Raw genomic sequence first — 27,631 nt, forward strand, 5'->3', positions numbered from 1 at the left:
ATTGTCTATGAGTAGCTGTCTGTCTGTCTATGAGTAGCTGTCTGCCTTCCTGCCTGTCCAATTGTCCATGAGTAGCTGTCTGTCTGTCTATGAGTAGCTGTCTGCCTTCCTGCCTGTCCAATTGTCCATGAGTAGCTGTCTGCCTGCCTGTCCAATTCTCCATGAGTAGCTGTCTGTCTGCCTGTCTATGAGTAGCTGTCTGACTGCCTGCCTGTCCAATTCTCCATGAGTAGCTGTCTGTCTGTCTGCCTGTCTATGAGTAGCTGTCTGCCTGCCTGCCAGCCAGCAAGTTGGTTAACAGAAAATAAATTGTTATGGCTGAGTAAAATAAAATACAATAAACACAATTTGCCTGAAAATAGATTACCCAGCTATGACCTTTTTCATGAAAAAAAATGAGTAGTGATATGGCTGACTGAGTAAAATAAAACAATCTACCTGAAAATAGATAGCTATAAGTGAAGAGCAATTACCATTTCCGCAATTTCCATTTCCATTTCCGCAATTTCCTCAATTTCCATTTCCGCAATTTCCATTTCCACCATTTCCTCCATTTTCGCAATTTCCATTTCCGCATTTCCGCAATTTCCATTTCCACCATTTCCGCAATTACAATTTCCGCAATTTCCATTTCCATTTCCAACTATTAATGGCAGCTGGGTTTCATCATTCAAATAAAATAGAATTCTGTCCGTTTAGCTATAAAATTATGTCAGGGAATAGGGATACACAGTATATGTCTTTCATTTGCATTGCATCTCCCCCCCCCCCCCCCCCTCTTTTTTTTAGATTTTCATTGGTGGGCCAGTCATAATGGTCCCGCGGGCCTGAGGTTGAGTATCACTGAGTTACAGTACTAGCTCTATGGACTCATTAGATGGTTTGAACATGCAAATTATCTTTTTATTGTCTTAGCAGGGCTTAACCGTGAAATCATACTCGGAGCAAGTCAGTCTCTCATTCATTGACAATAAAGAGGTTGTCTCTTGTTTCTAACATACCTCCTCGGCTCTCGACATACTTCAAGAGAGTTATTCACAAAGCTGGAGCGAATGTTTTTTACTCAAAATGTGAAATGAAAATGATTATGCATTGTTCTCAAGGATGGCTTCATAATTCCCACCATCTGAAACGCTGGCATTTTTTTTCTGGCAACAAGTGAGTGTGGCAGCCATGATCAGCCATTTCAAACCAAAGATGTCACTGATATTCACTGTGGCTATCAACATGGCTAGTAATGACTAAGACCATTTCCAATGTGGAATCCATAACATTGCTGGAAAGAAAATATCCAATAATATGGAGAAATTCCACATGGTGTTCCCACATTAGATGACATTAGATCCGGTTTACGGATATACAGTAGTATGCACTATGCAATGTTCACGCAAAATATGTCTAAAGCACAGAAGACTAGGCAACAAGGCTCGAGACCACCACAGTTCTGTCTCAAACACATGTTTGTCCCAAATTGGCCTGGTACATATTTGTATTTGGGACAAACACAAACTCTCCCAGCATGCAGTCACGACAAAGAGGATTTTTGATTTGATTTATTCAACTTGGAAAATATAACAGCTTGTGAAAGTAGTATTGCTATTGAAAATCTATGCTTGAAAAATATAATTTATTTTGAGCAAATCTCTTGGATTTGCAATGTTACAACACCAACATTGTTCTTGTAAAATCGATTTGTTCTTATTGGTTAAGATTATAATAAAGATTAGAGAGGCATACAGTGAACTGGCAAGTGGAAACTGCCTTGTGTTTCCTTGATGGTAACACTACTTCACATTAACAATGTTGGTTGGGACTTGGGGTATGGGGAGAGATTCACTGAAAAGTTTGTACACGCTTATATTATCAACTATACACAACAATGAGGCACAAAGGAAAATTAGTCATTGAGAGGATGTGGAACTTATAGGTTACTGTTGATGAAAAACAAAAACATTTGTTTTTCAGACAATCTTTTAGTTACACCAACATTCATTGTTCACAGAACAAAACGTCATACATTAAAATCTGACGCTTTCATTCCCACTTCGACACCAGCTCCGGTTCTCACATTACGCCAATATGGAACATTGCCATTAGATATACAGCTTTCAGTGAAATTGGGAAAGGGGCTTTTACGAGAAGGCCCAACAACTCCATGCCTTCTCTCTAATTATGCAAGTTGCCACCGCCTTTATGCACCTTGTCCATCGGTGGTTATAATGTCGTAATGCCGCATTTGTGTTTGGCAAATACAGCAACTCAAATTAGTTTTATAATCACTTTACAGTGTATGGGCATAGAACATGGTTTTAACATACCCATTCTGTATGAATGAGCAGTCTGATTCAGTACTGATCATACCTGGCTCAGCCATATATTATAGCAAGTATTAATTTGCTATAATCCCACCTTTCATAGCAATCCACCCGCAACTACTCCAGCTACTCGTCCTTACTTTTGGTATCATTATTAGCATGGCCATTTGTTTGCCCTTTATCCTTGTTTAACTTCCCCTCTGCCGCAAGCTTCCGGATCAGATCGTGGGGTCCTTTCCCCATCAGCGCTGACGGGTGCCTGTAGGAGCCTCCCAGGCGGTCCCACAGTGTAAAGTATTGGCCGTAGTTGTAGTCAAAGAAGAGGTGGTGGTCGGTGTGGTGGGCTGAGCCATTTATGAATTCTACCAGCGCTCCTGGGACACGGTAGTCGCCATCATGGATGGAGATGGTCCAAATGTTAACGAAAACGTACAGGGCCAAGTAGAGTACCTTATGGAGCGGGAAGAGGAAGGGGTAGATGTGGTAGGGCAGTCCCTGCACAAATCCATCCACCGGGTGGAATGCGTGACTGGCGAAGGGACTGGGGATCTTCCATATGTGGTGTGGCTTGTGAAAATACTGTTGGAGAGAATACAATGTTACTTCTGGAAGCCCATTTCCGCCAAACTAATCAATTTCAACCCGGCATTCACATTTTGCGCATGTTATTATAGTTGAAATCAAATGTTTTGTAATTATAGGTAAAATATTGTTTAAAAAAACTGCCAATCTACAAGCTCACACGTATTGTGAGCTTGTAGATCGACTATATTAATATATTCTAAAGTATGGCATAAGCTGTTGAAAAGCATTTCCGAATTCTGCACAGAAGCTATGTAAAGTTTATTTAGTGGCAGAAATGGACTTTCATACTTACTTCCTCCAAGCACTGATGCCGTGTTCAAATAAATACACACATATTTGATGACAACACAGTACATGCAACACCTATTGACAATCATTCATAAATCAATTTAATTACACATTATGGACAATTATTATGCTCACCTTGTAGATGAGCCTGTGATGCAGGAAGCGATGGATCCAGTAGATGCACATGTCGGTAAATAGTAGATAGGAAATCATACCCACAAACACCCCAGGCCAACCTACAAACCATCACAAACAGTTGGTCGAGTGTCGAGTTAGCCGAGTGCTCCAGTATATATTTTTTATTTTGGTAGTTTTTTTTACCATCATCAACAGTGTTTGCCATCACAAATAGTCCAATCATAATTTTGACACCTACTAAAATACATAGTTTACATACTATGTTATGACAATCACCAGACCTAATTCACTGCTTGTGAATTGAAATGCATTGTAGTCTTAATTAGTGTCTGATTTGACCATTACTAATGTGTCATCATCGGACTGTCTTTATCTTCTTGGAGAGTAACCACATGAATAGAGGGTATGCTCGTGACATCATCCTCAAACCCAGAAGTTATGCAGGAACGCCTACTGAGTGGCAAAACAAATACTTTCTGGCCTTGACAGTCCATACATACCAAACAGAAAAGTCCTATCTGATTGCATTAAACAATGTTAAACCCACTCGATTTGCCATTCACTTTATGCATTCGCATACCCTCTATACTATAGTACCGTAGTGTCCCTATTCTGGGTCAAACATTCAGCGAACATTTCAGATCTACAAGCTCACAATGCATCGCAACGTGGCACATTGTCAGCTTATAGTTTATAGCTAGTATAAAGCCTAGTATAAAGCCCTGGGGGACTCCGGTCAATGAAGTATATGGATTAAGAGATTAAGAAGTCAAGTGGTTAAAACAGTGGGTTGCGCACATCCAGTTCGTTGCTGGTGCTAGACACAAAATGGAGTTGGAACAACTGATGTTCAGGAGGCGGAGAAACACACCATGACCATACCTTCACGCCATCCTCCGCCCTCCATGACAATCAACCTGAGCCTACTTATACCCGCCCAATACAACCCAGCATCCTCTATGCTTTTCGTATGAACGCTCGTACTCGCTAAACCGCTCGTACACCACATACGACAAGTGAAGAAAAAAACCAGCAAACACTCAAACCAGCAACCGGCTCACCTGACACCTACGACCTACCATGGATCTTTCCACCTCGGGCGACGACCCCGATCTCCCCGAGGGCATCCAAGGGAGCCCAACGCTCATCTCGGACACTGCCTCGTCCAGCGACGCAGACAGCCGTCCCACCACAGCCCCCCAGGCCGCCGCCTCCCAGCCATCCAGGCAAAGCCGCATCCGGAGCCGCTTTCAAGCCCGCATCCGAAGGCTTCGCGCCGAAAAGAAGAAGGGTCGCGAGACCCGCAACCAACTACCGGCACCAACCCTCCCTCCACCCATCCAGACGACCCAGCACGCCAGGCGCGTCCTCACCGCCACCCGCAGCCCCGCCACCACGCAACCTCCCAGCAACCCAAGCCCGCCTCAACCCGCCATCTCAGACTGGACGGTAGTAGGACTACATAGGCAGCTCCGCCTGCTCAACGTCCCTTTCACCCGCTCCACCAACAAGGCCGGCTTATTTAAACTTTTCTGCGACAGCACCATGGACAGCAACCACAACAACAACACCGCAACAACTCCCTCAACTTCCTCAACTTTCCCAAACCCGCCCACCGATGACGTCACGAGGCGCGCTCCCAGCGCGGCCGCCACCCATGACGTCACCCGCCGGTCCAAGCGGTCCCGTGCCGTCTCAACCTCTCTCCCCCCCCCACCTCCAGTGTTGGGTATTTACATTATATTGCATTACTTTTCGCTTGTTTTAATTAATCGTGGTCAATTTACAAGCATTGAGTTATGGTGTTGGTTGCCCAACACTGCCCGGTGTTGGGTGTCTTGCATTACATTCAGATTACTTTCTGCTTAATTAATTGATCTTGGTTAGTTTACAAGCATTGAGTTACGCAGTGTTAGTTACCCAACACTGCCCGCGTTGGGCGTCTTGCATTATATTCAGATTACTTTCTGCTCGAATTAATTAATCGTAATTGATTTCCAAGCATTAAGTTACATGGTGTGGTCACCCAACGCTGGCTTCCTCTAACTCCCCCCCCCCCCCCTTCCCCCCTCCCCTCCATTCCTACCTCATTTCTTTCCACCTTCCCCAAACAGCGCAATTCCAACAAGCTCAAACTCCCTCCCCCCCGCCATCACAATTCCTCCAATCAGTGAAACCCCCCCAGTGCCCGCCCCCCACATCCTCACGTCCCTCCTTTCCCTCCTGACCTCCGCGCAGGCCACACCTTCCCCCAACCCCCCCCCCCCTCCCCCCACTCAAATTCCTCCCATCCCCCCATCCATCGCAGCTCTCGTGGCTGCGTTGATTCAGGCCTCCGCCGAGGCTCCCAACCTCCCTCGGGCCTCTCCTGCCTTCCCACAGGCTTCATCCGCCTACCCGCCCTCCCCGGCCCCCCCTCCCCAGGCTCCGCCCACCTTCCCGCTGGCTTTTTCTGCCTTCCCACAGGCCTCACCCGCCTACCCTCCCCTCCCGGCCCACCCTCCCCAGGCTCCGCCCACCATCCCTCAGGTTTCCCCCGCCGAGGCTCCGCCCACCTTCCCGCTGGCTTTTTCTGCCTTCCCACAGGCCTCACCCGCCTACCCTCCCCTCCCGGCCCACCCTCCCCAGGCTCCGCCCACCATCCCGCTGGCTTTTTCTGCCTTCCCACAGGCCTCACCCGCCTACCCGCCCCTCCCGGCCACCTACCACCCCACGCTGACTCCTCCCAGCGTCCTTTCCGACTCCTCCTACCCTCTCCCCCCCCGTCCTCCCAACTTCTCTCTCTCCACAGCAACCCCAGCAGTCGTCCCGCCCAATGCCCCAGCAAGAAATCCCCAGATCATCGGCGCCACCCTCCGGAACCAGATCCTCCTAGGTAACGACATTGACCTAGCCACCCTCCTCCGCCCCTCCACCACCAACACAGAGTCGCGCATAATCGAATGCGGAGACCTCGCCATCCAACTCCGCAACCCCACCCCTTCACGCTCCGCCATCCTCACCGTCGCCGAGTTCGGCCTGGCATTTTCGCTCTACAGAGACGTCATCTGTTCCACCTTCGCAGCCCGGCGCCAGGAGCTGGATGACTACCTCACCCTCATCCTCGACCTGGCAGTAAGGTTTGGCGGCTCACTCTTCTTAGAGTACCACCGCCAATTCTCCGCCACCGCCGCAGCAAGGCTCAACCAGCTCAATACCGCCACCTACTGGGGCCAACTGGACCTCGAAATGTACTGCCGAATCTTCGCAGGAAGGCTCACCATCAACTGCAACTTGTGCGGCAACCCCACCCACCCCGCCAGCCAGTGCATCCACGCCGCCCCACGCACCTCCGCCGCCAGCCAGTACTCAGCCGCCAGCCAGCAGGTCCACGCCGCCGCCAAACCCACCACCAAACCCACCACCAGACCCACCAGCAGACCCACCACCAGACCAGCTCTCAGCGTTCCCTCCCTCCTCGCCATCAACGCCGCCCCGCCCCCGCAACGACCCCCCCAATACCCAGCTTCCAACCAGTCCACCGACAGGTTGGGCCGCCCGGTCCTTTACTGCGGCACGGAAGCAATTTGCAATAACTTTAACAGCAAAGGGTGCGCCGCCGCCGTTTGTAAGATGCTCCACGTCTGCACCCACTGCGGGGGCGCCCATGCCCGCATCACCTGCCCCCAACACCCCACCAATCCTTCCAAACCCAGCTGACTGTCCCGGCACCTCTCCACCCCCATCAACATCCCAGCCCTGGCCGCCGCCCTCTCACGCCACCCAGACCCCGCAACCGCCTGCTTCCTCCTCGGAGGCTTAAACTACGGCTTCTCCCCCGGCCTCATCACCCTCCCCACCAACAGCCACACCTGCCAAAACCTCCAGTCCGCCATCACCGACCCCGACTCCGTCACCACCCTGCTCACAAAAGAAGTCAAAAACGGTTTCATGATCGGCCCATTTTCCACCCCACCATTCCCCATCTACCGCATCAGCCCCCTCGGCATCGCCACCCGGAAATACTCCGGAAAAAAGAGGATCATCCTCGACCTCTCATCCCCCCACGGCACCCCCACCCCCAGCATCAACAGCCTCATCCCCAGCCCCCCATACTCCATGCAGTACGCCACCATCGACGGCGCAATCAACCTTATCCGTCTCGCCGGCCAAGGCGCCCAGCTGGCCAAAGCCGACGTCACCGCGGCTTTCAAAGTCCTCCCCCTCCACCCCGACAGCTGGAACCTTTTTGGGGTTTTCTGGCAGGACTCCTACTATTTCGCCGTCCGCCTCACCTTCGGCTGCAGGAGCAGCCCAAAGCTGTTTGACACCCTCGCCGAAGCCCTCTGCTGGATCCTCCTAAACAACTACAAGCTCCCCTACGTCACCCACCTGCTCGACGACTTCCTTGTCGTCACTCCCCCTCACGCACCCCCCGCTTCCGGCCTCACCACTCTCACCTCCGTTTTTAACGACCTCGGCGTCCCCCTCGCCCTAGAGAAGACCGAGGGCCCGTCCACCTCCCTTGAATTCCTAGGCATCACTCTGGACACCGTCTCACTCCAAGCCTCCCTGCCCCCCGACAAGCTCAACCGCATCACTCTCCTCCTCTCCAACTACATGGACCTCCCCCAGTGCAGCAAGCAACAGCTCCTCTCCCTACTCGGCCATCTCAACTACGCCATGCGCATCATCCCCCAAGGCCGCTCCTTCATCTCCAACCTCCTCCACCTCTCCACCTCAGTCCCTTCCCTTCACCACCAAGTCACCTTCGACTCCCCCTGCCAGATGGAGTTGCGCCTCTGGCACCTCCTCCTCTCAAATTGGAACGGCATCACCTTCTTTTATAATGACTTCGTCTCCTCCCCCGAAGACCTCCAACTCTTCACGGACGCGGCCCCCTCAGTAGGCTTCGGCGGCTACTACGCAGGAAGGTGGTTCTCCTCCCCCTGGCCTGGCGAACTCCACCTCCTCGACCCCGACCACACCCAATCTTCTACCCTATACGAACTCTACCCTATAGTCGTCGCCGCAGCCCTGTGGGGCACAGAATGGACAAGCAAAAGCGTTCTCATACACACAGACAACCAGGCCGTGGTCCACATCATCAACAAAGGCCGCTGCTCCTCACTCCCCGTCATGTCCCTCCTGCGCCGCCTAACCTGGCTCTCAGTCACCCACCAATTTCTCCTCCGCGCTGCCCACGTCCCCGGCCACCACAACGCCATCGCTGACTCCCTTTCTCGCTTTCTTTTCCAGAAATTCAAGACCTTGGCCCCTCACTCCGATCCCCTTCCGGTCCCGGTCCCTCCATTTTCCGACATCACCTTCCCGTAGAGCATCCTCTCCACCACCTCATCCTCCAGTCCCAGCAATCCATCCTGCTGAGCATAGCAGATTCCACCCTCTCATCCTACCGGACAGCGTGGAACAACTTCCAGTCCTTCCACCTCCGCTACAACCTACCCTTCCCTTCCCTTGACCTCCTTTCCCTCTCAGCTTACATCAGCCACAGCGCCTCTGCCCTCTCCACCCGTTCCTCCACCATCCGTGTCTACCTCTGCGGGATCAGCTTCTTCACCAAACTCCTAACCGGTTCACCCCATCCATTCACTCAGCACCCCCAAATCCTTCTCCAACTCAAAGGATTACAGCGCTGCGAACCACGGCTCCCACCTCGGCGCCTCCCCCTCACCATAGAGATCCTGGCCCCCTGCATCCATACCATCCGATCCGGCTACGCCAACCAAACCCTCAACTCCACACTCGAATCCATGTTCCTCCTCGCCTTCTACGGCTTCCTCCGCTGCTCGGAGTTCACAGCCGCCAACCGGAACTTCGACCCTGCAATCCACCCCTGCCTCTCCGACATAACCTCCCACGACCACGACACACTGGTCTTCACCCTGAAACGAAGCAAGACCTCCCAGCATCGCCCAATTCCCATCTACCTCTTCCGCCTCAACTCTCCCACCAGTCCCTTCGAATCCCTGGCCAACCACGTCCGCCTCAGACAATCCCAGCACGCTCTCCCCCCGGACCCCCTCTTCACCGACGAACACGGAACCGTCGCCACCCGCGGCTGGTTCCTCCTCCACCTCCGCCAAATCCTCACCCTCTCAGGCTACCCTGCAGAAAACTTTTCCGGCCACTCCTTCCGCATCGGCGCCGCCTCCACAGCTGCCAGCCGAGGCCTCCAGGACCACACCGTCCGCCTGTTAGGTAGATGGTCTTCCCAGGCATACCTGACCTACATCCGCTCCTCCCTCCACGACATCAAGCAGGCCCACAACTCCCTGGCCTAGTGGTCGCCCCCGTAGTCCTTTTGGGGATCACGCCTCCAAGCGTACCGCGGGCTGACCGACACGCGGTCACGCCCCCACGTGTACCGCGGGATGACCGCCACACGACCCCCTCCCCAAAGACTTCAGGGTCGGCGACCCCCCCCGGAACCCACGCCTCGCTCTCCTCCTCATCATCATTCTTCTCCTCATCACTTCATTCTCTCATTCAATAAAACCTTTAAACCTTTCCACAATGGTGTGTTTATTCCAACTAGTGAAATGGAGTTGGAACAACTGATGTTCAGGAGGCGGAGAAACACACCATGACCATACCTTCACGCCATCCTCCGCCCTCCATGACAATCAACCTGAGCCTACTTATACCCGCCCAATACAACCCAGCATCCTCTATGCTTTACGTATCCCGCCACCATCCCCATCACCACCTCAAGACCAGCAGCATCTCCACCGCTCCATCTCCTCCATCTCTCCTCAGTTCCCACGGGGGATCACGGCTCCAAGCGTACCGCGGGCTGACCGACACGCGGTCACGCCCCCACGTGTACCGCGGGATGACCGCCACACGACCCCCTCCCCAAAGACTTCAGGGTCGGCGACCCCCCCCGGAACCCACGCCTCGCTCTCCTCCTCATCATCACTCTTCTCCTCATCACTTCATTCTCTCATTCAATAAAACCTTTAAACCTTTCCACAATGGTGTGTTTATTCCAACTAGTGAAATGACAGTTTAAAAAAATAAAAGTCAGCACAAGAGCATTGCTCCTGTGTTTCTTTAAAACACATCATTTTACACGGTACACAATGTTTTGGCCACAGTTGGCCTTCATCAGGTCACAAAACTGAGGAGCAATGTTGTTGTGCTGACATTTATGTTTTAATAATGAAAAGTGGGTGCCATCAAGGTTTAGGACCAGCCAACAACAGTACGAATATATATAGACCATGAATAGCCTGCTGGTGAGGGGAAGCTTCTCTTACCCAGTGGAGAGTCGCTGACGTTGTTGTAGAGCTTGCTGTATCCCCTGACCTCATAGAAAAACAAGGCCACTGTAGGAATGCTGATCCACGGCAGAGATGTCATTGCATATCTGATCTCCCTCTGTACCTGGTTCTGAGACAATACACATAATACAGATATATCACGGTATATAGACGATGGTATTCGGCTGTCATTTTCACGTAAGATGTTATTACCTCTAGAAACTGTGGGTGTTTCTTGAGATTGTGGTCGAAGATGAAGTAGTAGCTGATTGCCCCCAGGCCCAGGTAGAGGATGGCAGCGCCCAGGTTGGTCACCACCAACAGGCTGATGATCTGCCGCAGTGCCCCTTCCTCGGGCCATGATGCTGGGTACACGTATGGGGTGAGTACGTAATAGTCAGCAACATCCAGCACAAGATCCATGGCTGAATCTGGAATGGATAGGACAGAGACAAATGAACAGCAGAACAGGTTCACGAGTCAGTACAACTTAGAAGCAACAGACATTATTACAACTGCCCTCTTAAGCCAAAACCACACCAATGGGTAGAGACGCAACAAAGCAGTTTTAGCGTTCGTCCCAGTGGTGTGATGTTACCTGTTGCACATCGGCATGTCGACGCAAGTCGACCCAAGTGATTCAATTGAATGGTTGCTTGCAACTACATGCGTCTGCATATGTCTACTCCCAACCGTTTGGTTGCAAGAACTATAAAAACATTGCATGGATGCACCAGGGACGTATCCTCAGTGATGTATCCCATGGTCATCAGGGTTTTGGGTCTCGCAACATCATACCCCTCACTCAGGTGACCCACGATCAGTCCCATTAGGGAAAGACATGGCCACACAGTCCGCTGCTCCCGAACTACTCTGCCGGGACTGGGAGGTCTGGCACGTGGAAGGACTAGGCTCTGTGGGTTGACTCCTTTCCGGGCCCCTGCTACGTCTCACCAGGTCTACTCCTGCTCTCACCAGGCCCAGGACCTCCCAGCACCAGACACTTCATTCAGGAGCGGCAGATTATTGAGCCCCACCGGCAGGGAAACGGTGCTGCTGCAGGCTCTGCTTGCGGCTTGACTCGCCCTCCTAAAGGCCTTACCGTGGGCCGTTGGGCCTCCTCCTCACGGAAGACACAGTCTGGGGCGCCAACCCACACTGCTCTACATTCCAGACTATACCTGGTTGTCACATAGTCTATTCCTGTGTGTCACTATAAATAGAACTAAGAACTAAAAAACATTGCATGGATGCACTTGGAACGTATCCTCAGTAATGTATCCCAAGGTCATCTGGGTTTCGGGTCTAGCGACCCATTGGTGTGGATTGGACATGTGCTTTTTCTGATGTGTAATTCCATTGCAGCTTCATTGGATGTGTCAAGTAACGTATAATTACAGAGCACACACAAAATGTGCTCTTCATCTCGACACAGTAGGCTTTGCAATAGTCTGCAAGCTATCCTGGCAGCTACTGTAGCCAAGACAGTTACTTATAATGTATTATGTTTATATGTATATTTACAGCAAATCCTATTGGAAAATGGAAAGAGTTGCACCAATTTTCTTTTTTAGAATAACCGTGTTTTTTATTTAAAAAAAATAAAACATAAAACTATAATAATAATAATAATAAAGAAAGCAGTCACAAGAACCAGGGATGTGTCCTTTTAATGAGTACAAGGAGTTTGAAGTTCAATAGGTTTATTCCTGTCAGGAGGGGGCGTAACTGATCGGATGAAAATCAAATATCAAAATATTGATTCAAGTCAATTAAAAACCGTCTGAGGTGCACTCAAATTACCAGAAAAGGACCAGTCCCCAGCAATGTTCTAAAGTGAAATACCCCTTTAAGATCAGCCAAAGGTTGTCAAACAAGCAATATTAGTGTTGACAGCTGCTGGTGTGTGCTCACTGTCACAACTGTAAGCACTGGAGAAATGCAATATGAATGTTATATGACAATACACAAATGCAGAAGAACAGAAAGAGTCCTGTACACGCATTATTAGTCAGACTGCTTAATGGACACTTAAATGTATACATACTTTCTTATTTTGATGTGCTTGTGATTCATGTGATTTAAGTAAGCTATGTACTTGCACTGCAATTCAGTTGTTCTCATTCAGTGCAAAGCTGATTTAAATGTGAAAAATAAAACCAAATTATTAGCCTAAATGTGACATGTCAAATAGACCATATTATAAACCAAGCCATATGTCAACAAACATGCAAGTTACAGTCAACATTTTCCAACATAGGAGCTAATGAAAAGGCAACAAAGTGCATTATCAGGTAGTTTGATATTTACATCAATTGATTTTGCATACACAGTAAAGGGTCCTTCATTTATCAACTTCTAAATCTGACAAAATGCAACCAATTAATGCACACAAGTTAAATTATTAATCTGTAGCCTACAGTGGAGTAACCCGAATTCCAGACCAATGCAGTCAAAATATATTTAATACCATATGCATGTTACTGAGGCTATCAACTACACTACATTAACAAAGGCATGTGACATGTCGTATTCCTTCCAGTGTTATACAATAACCACCAATTGTGTTGTCATTACTCATTAGTGACTGTCGTGATCATCAGATATACCCTTGACATTAAGTAAGATCATTAAACATCATAACGTAAAACTGTGCTGTGGTATTATAATGATATATCTTATATAATTGTATTTCACTGTACCTGCGCAGATTGAAGCTTAAAGGCTGAATCGTTAATGTAATGATGAATAAAAGGCACACAGGGCGACCGACCGACAACATGTAACCAATACCATAGCGCGTAACGCCTCCCCGCGCCAGGCGTCTTCTATACCTCTCAACCAATGGACACGTACGTCCTCTCTGCGTTATACTGGTCGCCGCCAATGAGAACGCACTTCCTCACCACGACAGGGTTGTTGTTTTTTGCTATTGGATGACGAGACGATCTGATCATGGTGGTGGGATTAAGTCTTGTTAAAGAGGCGTGCTGTAGAATTTGTCATTTGTAATGAATGATTATCATCAATCATGCCATGCGTCATGCCTATTTGGGTTTGTGATCATGCATCACATTCATGCAAAACATGTACATTTAAATTAAACTATTTTCAACATATAATAGTTTACGGAAGTGAAACCCTTTTCAATCCATCATCACCAGGTATGACTGAAAGCAATGGTTATTATAGTACATTTCTTTCAAGATAGCTTCAACTTTGCTTTCGTAGTAAAAGTATTTTCCACATTCCATTTTATGATCATTGATCAATGAACCATATTCCTCCCCTCCTCCTTCCACTGCCCTTCCCTTAAATCGCCACAAGAGGTCGCCAGAGACCATAGTGTGTATCAAATGGAACACATTGCACAACCAACCTAAATACTACCGGTAATCAATTAATCATTGTGCACGTATTCTGCATCGAGTGATCTTGGTACGGTACCTACATAGAAATAGTAGATGTATTGTAAATTCTGACATGTAGCCTACTATACATTTTGTTTTGATTGTATTGTTGTATTGTGCTTTGGCAATGTAAATGTATGTTTTCTCATGCCAATAAAGCCATTTGAATTTAATTGTGTGTGTGTGTGTGTGTGTGTGTGTGTGTGTGTGTGTGTGTGTGTGTGTGTGTGTGTGTGTGTGTGTGTGTGTGTATATGGGTGTGTGTGTGTGTGTGTGTGTGTGTGTGTGTGTGTGTGTGTGTGTGTGTGTGTGTGTGTGTGTGTGTGTGTGTGTGCGTGCGTGCGTGCGTGCGTGAGTGTGTGTGTCATGATCTGTCACTCCACAGACCATCTCCTCCCTGGCCACTCCCTCATTCCATTCCATCACACGCCTGTCTGTCTCCAACTCTCATCAGCCCTGCAGTGCTTCCCATTACACACCTGTGAACCCTTTGCCATTTACCTGCTTGCTATAAATACTGGACTCATTGCACACACAAACAGTCAGTACATAAATCTTTGTCCGGTGCTCATCTTGGTGTTCCGCTGTACCTGGAAATCCTCATTCTCCTTAAAGGTTTTTGCATTTCTGGACTTCCTGTGTTTGCCTTGTGCTTTGTTTTGGATTTAGTCTTGTTTAGTTTTGCCTTTTGGATGTTTTGTTTTGTACTTTTGAAATGTTTGGACTTTGGGCTTCCCTGAGTAGATGCTTGCTTTCCTATTTTTGATTGTAAGCTAAGCTGCCCTTGAAACTACTTTGCTTGTGGCTCTGCATTTTGGGTTCAGACATTCTGCTATCGTGACAGAGGAGACCATAAAGCTCGGCCTGAAGATAAGCTGATCCAAGACAGAGCTTATGCATGTAGCGATGGACCAGACCCACCACCCTTCCTATTTGATGGCACCCCTGTCCACTTTGTCCCCACCTTTTAAATATCTTGGCTCGACAGTGTGCAACATCGGTGACCTCAAAACAGAGGTAGACCGCTGAATAACACTCTTGCGGCCAGGCTTGACGGCTTTGACTCCAGAGCCCTCAGGAGGATTGAAGGCATCACGTGGAGCCAGCATGTTACAAACCAAACTTTAAGAGAGCTAACCCAACAGCTCCCAGCATCCCGTCTCGCAGCAATGCGGCGAGTGCACTGGTATGGCCACGTCATTTGCCTGCCGGGGGAACAACCAACACGCACCATCCTGGACTTCAATCCCCAGCAAGCCGGCTGGGGACCTAGAGGCGACCTAGAGGCGTCCCCTGCACCCGCTGAATGGATGTAATAGCCCAGGACCATAGAGCATGTAACGTGACTTTGGCACAAGCTCAACACCTTGCCCACAACAGACCCAGATGGAGAGACCTAGTGGCTTTGGTTGGCTTTACGCGCCCTGAAGTGCAAGAGGACTAAGTAAGTCTCTCATATATGTGGCACAATTCCTCTTCCATGACTGCAAGAGAGCTAAAATACATTTTGGAACTGAGAGCTTTAATTGGACAGCAATCATGAACTGCATCATGAACTCTTATTTTGATTTAGTAGTAGTCTGACTGTAAGTCCAATGGCAACCTATTTCATAAGCAGATAACATCCACAATTACAGGTAAGCCTACCTAGTGAACACTGGCTGGAATTAGACATGAGTCTAATTAGCTACACGAGTAGCTAGTTAAGAAGTCCTCCCTTTATTTATCCATATACTGTAGTTAGCCAATTATATTGTTGATGCCAATTATTTATTACATGACTTTATATTCACAGACTTGGTTATGAAGTGTAATAAATTAATATATACTATCTATGTAGGTAAACAATAGTTGTTAGATAACTGCTGCATTTTACTAAATGAACTGTATTCTCTACGAAATTCTCTATCTCTACCAGAATAGTTTCCCTGGGTGTTCTCCAGTGTTGGTAGGTTTTAGGAGAATGGAGAAAGATTGTACTATAGGCAAATAGAAATAATGTACTATAGGCAATATCAAAACAAAGACAGCAGGGAGAAGCAGAAGTATTGTTATCACAGCAACACACCTTTACACCCAGTGTCACACAACACAACACCACTATGTTTCATCGTGGCATAGTCTAATATTGTATTCACATGAGCAGTTCAATCACAACAGTAGGAGTTCAAGTGTCTAGCTCAGTCAGTACAGTACAAAATGCACTTGAGGAAGGAGGTGAGAGGAGGTGAAAGACAGCATTACTTTCATCCACTCCCAATAACTACACTTTCCCCGCAGGTGATGCATTTAAACGAGCTAAATCCCACATCTCTATCCTTCAGGCTAATAGCTTATTTCGCATAACCTTCACCCTCTATGTAACTGCCTCTTGCTGTTTAGAAGGGAGTCCAGATGAATGTGCACCCCGCGCTGCCCGCACTTTCACTGTAATAATGCCAGCAAGTATGAGATCATGACCCAACTGACTCAAGTCTTTGAAATCTGAGCAAAACACATTCCACAGTCCACACTATTCACAGTAAAAATATACCGGAATGAAAAAACAAACAAAATACAATAGGATACACACACAGACGTAGAATGCACACATTTCTCTTGACTTCAATGTTTTAATGTGTACTGGAGGAGTACTGGATAGGTTTGTCAAGTACGGCCTTGTTAATCTAGCTGACCTTTATTCAGACAAACACAACATCGGTTCGGGTATTCCACAGGGCTCAATTCTTGGTCCTTTATTGTTCTCTGTGTATATGCTGTTGGGAGAACTTACCGATCACAATAATAAGTAGACTCTGTAACCTGACTGTAGAAAGTAACACTACAGTAAAGAACCTGGGGGTTATTATTGATTGATGAGTTAAATTTTAATGCACACATTAATCATGTGTCAGAGTGCAACTGTAAGATGAGAGAACATAATACTCCAGTTTTAGGTTCATTACATTTTTGAGGGGCGCTAGCCAGCTGACCTGCTCGAAGTGCCTATACAATGACAAAAAACATGGTGAAGCAGCATTCTGGAATTAACTCCCATTACACCTAAGACAGGCAGCCTTTTTAGACCTAGAATTCTTCACTCTAGCTTTTAGTTGATGTTTAATTCTCTGTGTTGTTATTCATGTCCTCACTGTTTTGCCTGATTCACTGCCTTTTTTTTTCTTTTCTTTTTTTCTTTTTTCTTTTAGTTTTATGATTTTGCTTTTCTTTTGGTCTTTATTGCTCTGTAAATGTGCTATACAAATACAGTTAATTTGCAGTGGTTCCTTCCAGACCATGCTGTCTGAGATTTGTCCACGTTTATTCCGTTTACTTCTGATATTAACCGAGAAACACCTTGGAAATACTCATATCCAGCGAAACAATAGTCTTGGATTATCCACATGGGAATTATATTTTCCATTTCTGTTCAATGTTTATTGAAGCTCAATGAGCCTTGCAACCGAACCACTATTTCTACCTGATGTTTGCGGTTGACATAAATAACTTGCGACTTATTGTACCTATAGTACAACCTTTGTAATAACAAAATATAATTAAATTAACGGTGAAATACAATAACAAACAAATGAATGCCACATTAAATGTCTATCCTTTTCCTTTTTGTGAGGTGAATTAGTAGGCGAATGCTTCAACAAAATAAAGCTTTAAGATGAATTGGACTCATTTTCCTTTCATTATGTCCCTTTCTCCATTCAGAGAGAGAGAGAAATCTGTAATGACTCCCATCTGCCTTGAGGAGAAAGAGAAATGTAATTTGAAAAGGGGGTAATGAACCCTTGGAGCCATTATCTTAGATAACTCATTTGAGAGACTAGTTGAGCACTGGTGAAAATTCTATTAAACATAGCTGGCTGATTCCTCTGTTCTCAGTGGCAGAAAAGCCCCCCCCTCCCCCGCCCCACCAGGCTAATTTACTTTGAACACTAAGTTGCCAGGGATCATTACATCAAGGAGCTTCAAACACTCACCCTTTATTTAATGACTTAAAGGCTAGAACCCTGTCTTATAACCTCTCAAATCACCTCAAATAACCTCTCCAATGCGTAGAGATGGACTGGAAACAGGGGGAGAGAGATGCAGCAAAGAAAGACCGCCAGGAACAGGACTCAAACCCGAGGTGTGCTGTCAGGCAACTTATGAGCCTACATGCCCCAACCACATGAACCCTAACATTTCGGCCAAAATAGTGTGTAACGCATTGTGTGCTTGACAATCTGGGTCAACTGATACAGTAGGTTTGTGTTAAATTAAAGTTGTAAGAGAGTTTATTACAAAGTATACATTTATTTGAGTTAGGCAGTCATATTCACTTACATTTTCTGCCCATTCTTCTGTTTCAGTGTTTGTAAATATCAGTAGCTGACAGGAAATAAAATTGGATCCAAGCTATGATGAGGCATCATTTTATATACACATTTGTGCGATTGCATACGAGCATTTGTGAGAAAGCAAGATCAATTAACCTCACAAGTTCTAGTGTTGGTATTTGAACAATCCAGGATTAGACTTTGCCCTCGGCCTGACAACCTGAATGCTCAAATTATGGAAATGGAAATATTTCCCTATCTTCCAAAGACATGTTGTCTCTATTCAATATTTACCAGGATCTGGATGCTTGTCAGCATCTATTTGATCCTCGTTATCTGTTATTCAGATGACCACACACACACACACACACACACACACACACCAATAGCACAGCCTGAAAGCAAACTGCTAAAAAAAATCAATTATTTGCACAGCATCCACAACATCAGTCAGTAGGTCCCAAGGCACGATCACAACCCACTATCGTGCCATTTCCATTCTTTCCTTCCCTGCCCTGCAGCCTCCATCCCCATTGATAGTTTCCTTGCATCTGATTAGAATGAACCATTTTGCTTTAACCACATGAACCATAGCGTCCCTATATTCTTTGCGTGAACATTTAGCGGATGTAACAGATCTACAATCTCACAACGCATCGCGATTCGCAAAGCCTTCTAAGCTTCTGTAAGATCTGCTGATCTGCAGATCTACAGTAGTATGGAGCCCCGGGGGACTCCGGTCATCAAAGAATATAGGGTTTAAGTGGTTTTCATCCCCATTCACATATTTCAGTGAGATTTGGCAAACCAAAGTGTAGCCCCACAGAAAACATAATTAACCAACACAATCATTTAATATAGGAAGCTGGCCAGGCACACACTGAGCAACATGAGAAATCTCCCTTGGCTTATCTCTGGGAGATGTTTTTGTTAACTGAGTCCAAGCATGCGTGACAAATACTCTCTGCCTGGACTCAGTGAGGCTAAACCAGACGAATTGATGGACCACATGCTGGTGCTTTTGGCCAACCATAAACCCTGTTTTATCTTCAGAAAATGTTTACAACTCCCTGAACACGTTTGATCAGCTCTGCCTAAAACAACCATTTTAAGATGCATAGTTTCACTACACTACTACAGAGGGACATTCTGTATTTGTGTCCTATACTGCTTACATTAAAAAAGACCACTGCCCACAAATTGTTTTGAGAAGAAAGCTAAGGGTCCACTGTCTATCAATGTTTCAATCTTATTTCCTTGCTTTCTGCTATTAAATGAATGATGCATGCAGCATAGCAGGCAGCTAGGGTAACTGAGTAAGGGACCATCCTCCACCAGCCTATGGGGTGTCCTGTCTGACTATAAGACCAAGAAGAGAAGAAGAGAGAAGAGCTAGATTACACCCTCAAAACAATGTCTGGTTTTCTTACACATTTACAGTTATATTGTTTATTACAGGCGAGCTTGCTGCCTGGTCTAGAGGCAGTTTGTAATCTGGTGCTGGTTCTACTTTAGGAAGACGGTTTCCGAGGCTACCAATGACCTGATTCTCATTGGACAGGAGGTTCTCAAGTTCACCGAAGTAGCCTTAATACAAATTTTGTTTTAGTTTATTGTTTATTTTTCCCTTTCTTCACTGTAGTTTGTATCTGAAGATTCTGAACTGGTGCAGTGAAAGATCAAAGAACTAATACATATTTTCAACTCATGAAAAGTTGGTGGAGTCTAAGTGGCTCACTGAAGTTGTGTCTTAAGTGGCTCAATGTAGTTGTGTAGATGCAAGAGTCTTACAATAACAATATTAAGTTAGTCATTGAATATTCATTTATTCAGTAAGGTCACAAAAACAAACTCAGAACTAGGTTTGTTGTTTCAAATTGCCACAGCCAGAGACTAGAATGAATGACCTACAAAAAACTTTGGCCTAGTGTCTGTGATGGACACTAGTGTTTATTTGTAACTTGTCTTATTTGTCTCTACATAATAGTAGCCCTGAAATGCATAGCCTACATATTATGCCAGCTGGCTGAATGTGTAGAGGTCGACTATCGTAGGTGCATTTCATGGCAGCGACGCATACAGGTATACTATACACAGGTATCACTTTTGTCCATGGAAAAAGCAAAGGGGCAAGTTGGGCAATATTTAATTGAGTCATAGGAAGATGAGCCCATATTAGTATAGCAGTTCACCAAAATCAGAGACTGCTGTTTGATGTAATGAAATGGCAAGTTAATTGCGTTTAACCCTAGAACACTAAACTTAACTTTTGTCAAACGATCACTAAACACGGGTAGGCCTATATTTGACCTAATGTAATATATTCCATAAAAACATTTCTCATCAAAATATATTGAAGTAAACAAAAAATAGATATCATGGGGAGGCCCTAACATAGGGTGGCAAAATCCGTAAAATGTGGGTTTATTTATTTCTTTATCCGAAAAAAGAATAATAATGGAGCTGGGAACTTCTCTTTTGGTCCACCCATGCATTCCTGGGACATGTGAGAATGGTCCAGTTAAAAAAAAGGAAAATAAAGCCATTGTGAGTGTATGGGATTCTTCGGGTGAAATTCACCTGAACACCTGTAACGAAGTGGTCCTCCGTTACTTATTTATGGCACATTTATGCTTATTTTGCACACATATTGTACCAGTGTTTGATTAAAGTATTTATATTTGCACAGCATATGTCCTTTGCACACAAAGGAAAAGTCATGAGTTGAACTGGTTTATTGAAAGTATTATGAACATGGGAGTTGTTTCCTATCCGGCAGGATGGCCACTCAGCATTGGACAGTATCACCTGGGGAAACAGAGGGATGTTTGGTCATGATGGGCAAGTGCAATATAGTTAAGAATGCAATATGTGTCGGGGCAATAAGTACAATATATAATATGAGACTGTGTTATGGGTAATTGAATACTTACTGCTTCTGTTCTGTCTGTTCCAGTGTGTTCGGGCAAAAGAGTCCCCAGGCTACCAGAGCACCATATATTGGTCTTGACTGGACCACAGTGAAATGGCCAGGGGGTGTTTGAGTTATTGGAGCTGGTAATGATAATGGGATATGTGGTTTATCTTGCAATAGTGGGCATAATTGATATTTACTTTAGCCTATACATAGTGATATAGATGTATAGGCTCATGTGATGTGGGTTATGTGGGGTTCAGAAGTGTTGCATGTTTGACCGGTAATATGGTAGAGTCTGCACTGATTGTTTCAGCTGCCTATAAAAGGCTGCCAGGAAGCACACACCCACTCAGTGTTAGATCAGTGAGAGGGCATGGTGGAGCTGCACACCAACGTGCCCTATTTGTTTGCTGCGTGTGTCATGCCATTTCCCATGCTGTAACCTTCTTTTGGGAATAAACTACGGTGTGGCTGCATTTTACCTGGGTAAGGAAACAAACCTAACTTCTATGTCACTGAGCATCATGAAGGTACTGAAAGACACGCCCACCTTAGACATCAGAAACATTTTGAAAATTACAAAATATAATTGTCTGGGTAAAATTAACATGCTAGCATTTGTCATATCTGAGCTGCAATTTTGTTTGTCAAGCTCGTCGTCTGTGTTCTTACAGTAGGTATTCATATTCAACAGTCTAAACCAAACCTAGAAAGCAGCAACCTCACAATGCGTCACAATGTGATATGTTGTGTGAGCTTGTAGATCTGCTATTTTCTAAATATTTGAATACATTCTATACACATTCCCACTTTGTTTGAACTGGTCGTCGGCTGAGGATGTTAGCTTACTGAAAAGCAGCAGCGATTATGGCCACAGATGAGATGATGATCTGTTGACATTGCTCAAATAGACTAATATTACATGTTTTTAATGACCTAAAGGCCTAGTTCTACCAGACATTTTATAATGCAGGGGTTCTTGTTTACAGTATGTTCTCATCAATTACCAACAGGTGTCGATGTGGCCATTGTGTCATCATGCCTAGTTGCCTACAACAGTAGTAGTAAAATGTATGCTGTAAAAGCAATTCCAAAGCTATACCACAGTATTCTAGTTATTATTGCAGAAAATATAGATGCTAATGATATGTTTTGTGTTCTATGGTTACTAAGCCCAACAAAATAACATTTATTAATCAATACAACATTTGAACAAAAGGCTGGGGAGGGAAAATAGCTCCTAAACAAGAGCTGTAACCTGAAAAGAGTAAGAATGACCTCTAGGTGGCAGCGTTGACCCACTTTATTGCACCTTTGCACATAAACCCCTGCTACTACATTTACCCACTACTTATCCATCCTAGTACTGTTTAGGTCACGTTGTCTTGTTTTAATACTTTGTTACTTATGTCTAATAAAGAGCTGCTAAACCGTTTGTCATTGTTTTTTGGCTCCCTTAAGTGACTTTGTGTGTGTTTGTGTCTGTCTGTCTATGACCTACAGTATATTGACACCTGTCCGAGTAGAACCTATTGACCCCTGCAGCTGCTTAACGGTGCCCTGACTCCAACGCGCGCGCACACGCACGCACGCACGCACACACACACACACACACACACACACACACACACACACACACACACACACACACACACACACACACACACACACACACACACACAGCAAGTCCAAAATAAGCAACTACACACCAAACTGGCTCCATTGTCAGAGCCTTCAGTTTCTTTGAGAACAGGCAAGTGCTACACCCACACATTCATTCAACCTTTATTTATTCCCAAGATCACTGAGGGCAAGCCCTCTTTTACAGTGATGTCGGTATACTACTGTATGTGCAATTGATGGAGACAGAAAAACAATCTAAAGCTAAACAGTATAGAGTAAACACAACAAAGCATGACACGAAATCAATTGATTATGATTCAATTAAAAATGTTTAATTTAATGGATGATGATCACTCCTTTTGCAAAGTGCTACACTGCACATGGTAATAGCGACATTACTCCAATCAGATTGGATTTGTGTATCTCGACCTACAGTATATGCATTGGTTGCTATGGTAATGACATCGACATGGCCATGAGTGAATAGTGATGCATCAACAAGAGTGATGCATCAACAAGCTCACAACGTATTATGAGATGGTAGTATTATGAGATGGTAGATCTGGTAGTTTCGGCAAGCGACACCTTCGTAGGACAAAGTATAAATCAGGCTTCACACTATTAAAACATTTGTTTAAAGGTATATTCAGTGATTTCACTTAATTCACTTTTTTTGTTTTGTTGTGATAATCCTCCCTACTATTGAGTGTGCTGACCATATAAGGAGTTCCTCCCTGTCCCCAGTTAACCCCTTGTGTGTTTGTGTCAGACAATTGTTCAAGTCGCTCCGGTCCGAGTCCAAGTCGAGTCCCAAGTCCAAGTCGAGTCCCAAGTCAGTCCAAATCCTCAGGTCCGAGTCCCAAGTCGAGTCCCAAGTCCAAGTCGAGTCCCAAGTCAATCCAACCCTCAGATCCGAGTCCCAAGTCGAGTCCCAAGTCATAATTGGTCCCAAGTCCAAGTCGAGTCCCAAGTCTTTCTGTTGTGGGCAAGTCAAGCCGAGTCACAAGTCGAGTCACAAGGTTGTGTCAAGTCTAGAATTTGAATTTTGTTATTTGTCATGTGACTTGTCATGATTATGAATTGATTACCCAGGACCGAATGGAAACAAGACAGCAAGGACTTTTTTCAGTGATCCCTTTTTGATCAGTGTTTGACTGTACCCTATACCGATTACATTTCTGCCAATAAAGTATTCAATCAATGAATCAATCTATATTCCCCACTGTATTTCACTGTACTATGGCTCCCCCTAATGGCCGTTTTGTCCCTGTACGCTGGAACAGAGGTAGTGCAATCTGCGCATGCTCACAACTGTCACTGCATGTGTGCCTCCGTGTTGACACAACTCTGTGTTTACAGACACAACTTCACACTTAGTACATATGGAAATATGGAATATACAATTGGATCTGGGTGTCTTTCAGCAACACTAACTCAAAGGTAGGAAGCAACTTTTCAATCTACTGCAGCTGTGTGGTGAAAATAAAGGTTTTGCCTTAGTGTGCGAGTGGAGTTGCGCTGCACACCAACGCCGTATTCAAATACCATATGCTCGGAAACAAAACAAGTCACAAGTCATCTTGTCTCGAGTCGAGTCGAGTCGGGAGTCATTGGCTAGCAAGTCGGAGTGAAGTCTCAAGTCTCGTTGGTCTTTTACCTTCCAAGTCCGAGTCGAGTCGCAAGTCTTTACATTCAAAGTCCGAGTCGAGTCCCAAGTCGTCAAATATGCGACTCGAGTCAGAATCGAGTCGAGTCACTATGACTCAAGTCCAATTGTCTGGTTTGTGTGTTCCACATTTGTGGTGATTTGATCGGCCGAGCACAGAATGTGATGATGTATGATTATAAGAACGCCCCTCACTTCACACAAGTGTGATTTGTTTCCTATACATTTAGTGTAGCCAATCATTTCTCCCCAATTTTTGAGGGCCGCTAGCTACAGCTTTAATGTTTGTCTTTCAACGATGCTTGTTTAAGAACACCCTAAAGATAAATGTTACGTTTGTTTTGAGGACTAAAACAAACGTTATGTTGTAATTGATGTAAGATGATAAGAGCGCCCCTCACTTCACACGGGTGTGATTTTTGTTATTATGGCATGCAGTTAATTCCTCCCCACACACATTTATATGTTGTCTCTACACACACCTGCAAGTGCACCACAAGAGGTTGCCAAATGGGGCCCCGTAGGAGACGCACAGACGCACAAACAGCTGTCCATAATTGGTGCATTTGTGCAAGGCACTAAAAATACAAGGGACAGTTAGGTGTGGAACGCATGCACTGATGCGGTGAGTCTGTGACCAAATCTGCAAAGTGCCGTCTTTCATAGTAGAAAACCAGTTATTCAGAAACCTTCTTAACAACACTTGACAGTCAGTACCAGGGAGGAGACTTTTTCCCACAGTCATCCTGCAGGCCTACAGTTACACCATCTCCGGAGTGAGCTGCAAACGACCATCTCAGCAGTCAAATAGTTTTCCCTCACAACAGACATGCTCCAGCAAAGAAATGGCAGTGTACATACTGTAATGTCTGCCTTTTCACTTCACTGACACAGACCTGGTATTAAAATGCTGAAGACCATACCGCTGGGACACTTAACCCAGTTAACACAGGTCGATGGAGCCATGCAGGGATGGAACCAGAAGTGATTACTTCTAACTTGTGAGCCACATCTTTTTTTATTTATTTTTTCTATTATTCTTTTTGCAGGTTGAGGATTTATTGACTGGATCTACAACACATATACAGCTTCTGGCCATCAGTGCACAAGTCCCCTCCATCCAAAAGCAAACATCAGCTCCATCTACCCCCATTGGCTGGGGTTTAAAAGGCAAAGCATCATAATCAGGTGGAGGGCAGGGATTGGCCCTGGACAGCCAGAGAGCTGAAAGAGAGAACATTTTGGACACCACCTGTTGGCTCAGAGAAAGCTGCTCAACTCTATCTCTGACGCAAATGGGTGGAACCAGGTGCTGTTTTTGAGGCGCCTTTGGGGCATGCGCAGAGTCCATAGACTTGGCTGCCACATGACATCACAATGAAAAGCCAGGCATTGGGGGGCCTAGTGCTCCTCAAACAAAACCACACCCATGTGAGCGGTGCCTATTATCATGAATGACCATGCACCATGATGACCCGCATGATCTCACATGACGGTAACCACAGTAACCATGCTGCTACCGACTAATAGACACACAAACACGCAGTCACGCTGAAAAACCTCCCTGTCCAACTGGATCATTGTGAACACGGGGGGTGAGATTGACAGCAAGAGAAAGGTGCATTCATAATTTGCAAATGCACACACACCAGTGTGTCATATGGATGGCAGTACCTAAGAAGACACATTGGGGCTGGGGGAAAGGTTAGTGAAGCTGTCGTCCTGACTGGCTGCACGGCTTCCGCGAGACGGGACCTCGATGATGCAGGGCTTGTCGATTATGCGAGCATGCCGGTCGCCTTTCTCTACGATCCCGATGATCCATGCTCTGCCCACTGAGCCCTGTCCTCCGAACCCGGAGCCACAGTCTTTCATCTCGGAACAGAACTTCTCTGCCTGCTCTCTGGGCAGACACACCAGAAGTCCGCCAGATGTCTCGGCCGTGGTGCCCTGAACCAGGTTGAACAGGTTTCCGCAGGCTTCGCTGACAGCAGCCATCTTGGCAATGATGGGTAGGCTGTGGATAACAAAGCTCACCTCATCCTGCTGCTGTGCGGCCAAGTTGTTGGCGTGGCCCAACAACCCAAAGCCTGTCACATCTGTCGCCGCATGGGCCTGGAACCTGTGCATAAGGCTTGCCGCTGTGCGATTTAGTGTTGCCATGGAGAACATGGCTTCCTGGTAGGCCTCTTTCACCTCGTCTTTGGTGACTACCAACTTTATCTTGTTCCACCTGTCCGGCTTGTCGAGCCACTGGTGAGCATTGACAGCCACCTGTGTCCCCAAAGCTTTGGTCAGAACCAAGACATCACCTGGTACTGCACCGTTTGGCATAATGAACTCGTTGGGCTGGCAGACGACTGAGGCCACGCCTCCAATGATGATCCAGGGATTGACCACCGTTTGGCCGCCCGTCACTGAAGTTCCACCCTCCTCTGCGGCATCACGGAATCCTTGCATCATCAACAGCATCACACGCTCGCGCTCCTTCTCAGTCATCTTCTGGCTGACGCTGAGCAGCATCAGCATGTTGTCACATTCTGTGATGCCCATGGCATAGAGATCACTGAGGACGTTGGCGCACGCAATCCTACCCATCATGTAGGGATCCTCCACTAGAGGGTAGAAGAAATCTGTGGTTTGGACCAGTGAGAGCCCACCATGTCGTAGAGGTATCACGCAGGAGTCCATTCCTATACCTAGTCGAGGCCCGGGCAGCTTCCCTCCTTCAACGGTGGCGGAGCCGGGCTCCAGTCCCTCCAGGAGTTTGAGCAGAGCCTCCTGGGGGACCTTACACCCTCATCCTATCAGACCGGAGAAGGCTGTGAGCCGGAATCCACTCTCCAGGCCATGGACCTCTGGTTTGAATGGCTTGTATCCTGGAAGACAGCCCTCTGCCCCAACAGCCTCGACTGGTGTGGTTGGGGGAGTTGAGCCGGACATCTGTCTGTTAAAAGTCCCTGAAGGACTGGCAGATTGGCAGATGGGAAGCAGATGATGCAAGATGAAACCAGATGAGTGAAGTGGTTGTTGAATCTGTTGGACTAGTTGTTAGAAATCAGATGGTCATGCATATTATACCTATATATATATATATATATGGTTTCTGTTGAG

The 27,631-nt window shown here is 46.3% G+C and overlaps 2 protein-coding genes across 2 annotated transcripts; both read right to left on the reverse strand.

The window, feature by feature from the left end:
- Positions 1-877: 877 nt before the first annotated feature.
- Positions 878-13,371, reverse strand: LOC308326813 (lathosterol oxidase-like). The gene is made up of 5 exons (XM_080779846.1): positions 13,294-13,371; positions 10,805-11,022; positions 10,589-10,721; positions 3,324-3,424; positions 878-2,894 (listed from the first exon to the last, which is right to left on the reverse strand). The coding sequence occupies exons 2-5, from the start codon at positions 11,012-11,014 to the stop codon at positions 2,442-2,444; spliced, it is 897 nt and encodes a 298-aa protein (XP_080635972.1). The 5' UTR covers positions 11,015-11,022; positions 13,294-13,371; the 3' UTR covers positions 878-2,441.
- A 12,820-nt stretch (positions 13,372-26,191) lies between these two features.
- Positions 26,192-27,460, reverse strand: LOC308327576 (selenide, water dikinase 3-like; the record flags this gene model as incomplete). Its single annotated transcript, XM_080781097.1, has 1 exon — positions 26,192-27,460. One exon carries the CDS (start codon positions 27,458-27,460, stop codon positions 26,192-26,194), a length of 1,269 nt encoding a protein of 422 aa, XP_080637223.1.
- Between the last annotated feature and the right edge of the window lie 171 nt (positions 27,461-27,631).

This window comes from Protomyctophum bolini (assembly GCF_963924005.1).
Source record: "Protomyctophum bolini genome assembly, chromosome: 13".
Classification (NCBI taxonomy): domain Eukaryota; kingdom Metazoa; phylum Chordata; class Actinopteri; order Myctophiformes; family Myctophidae; genus Protomyctophum; species Protomyctophum bolini.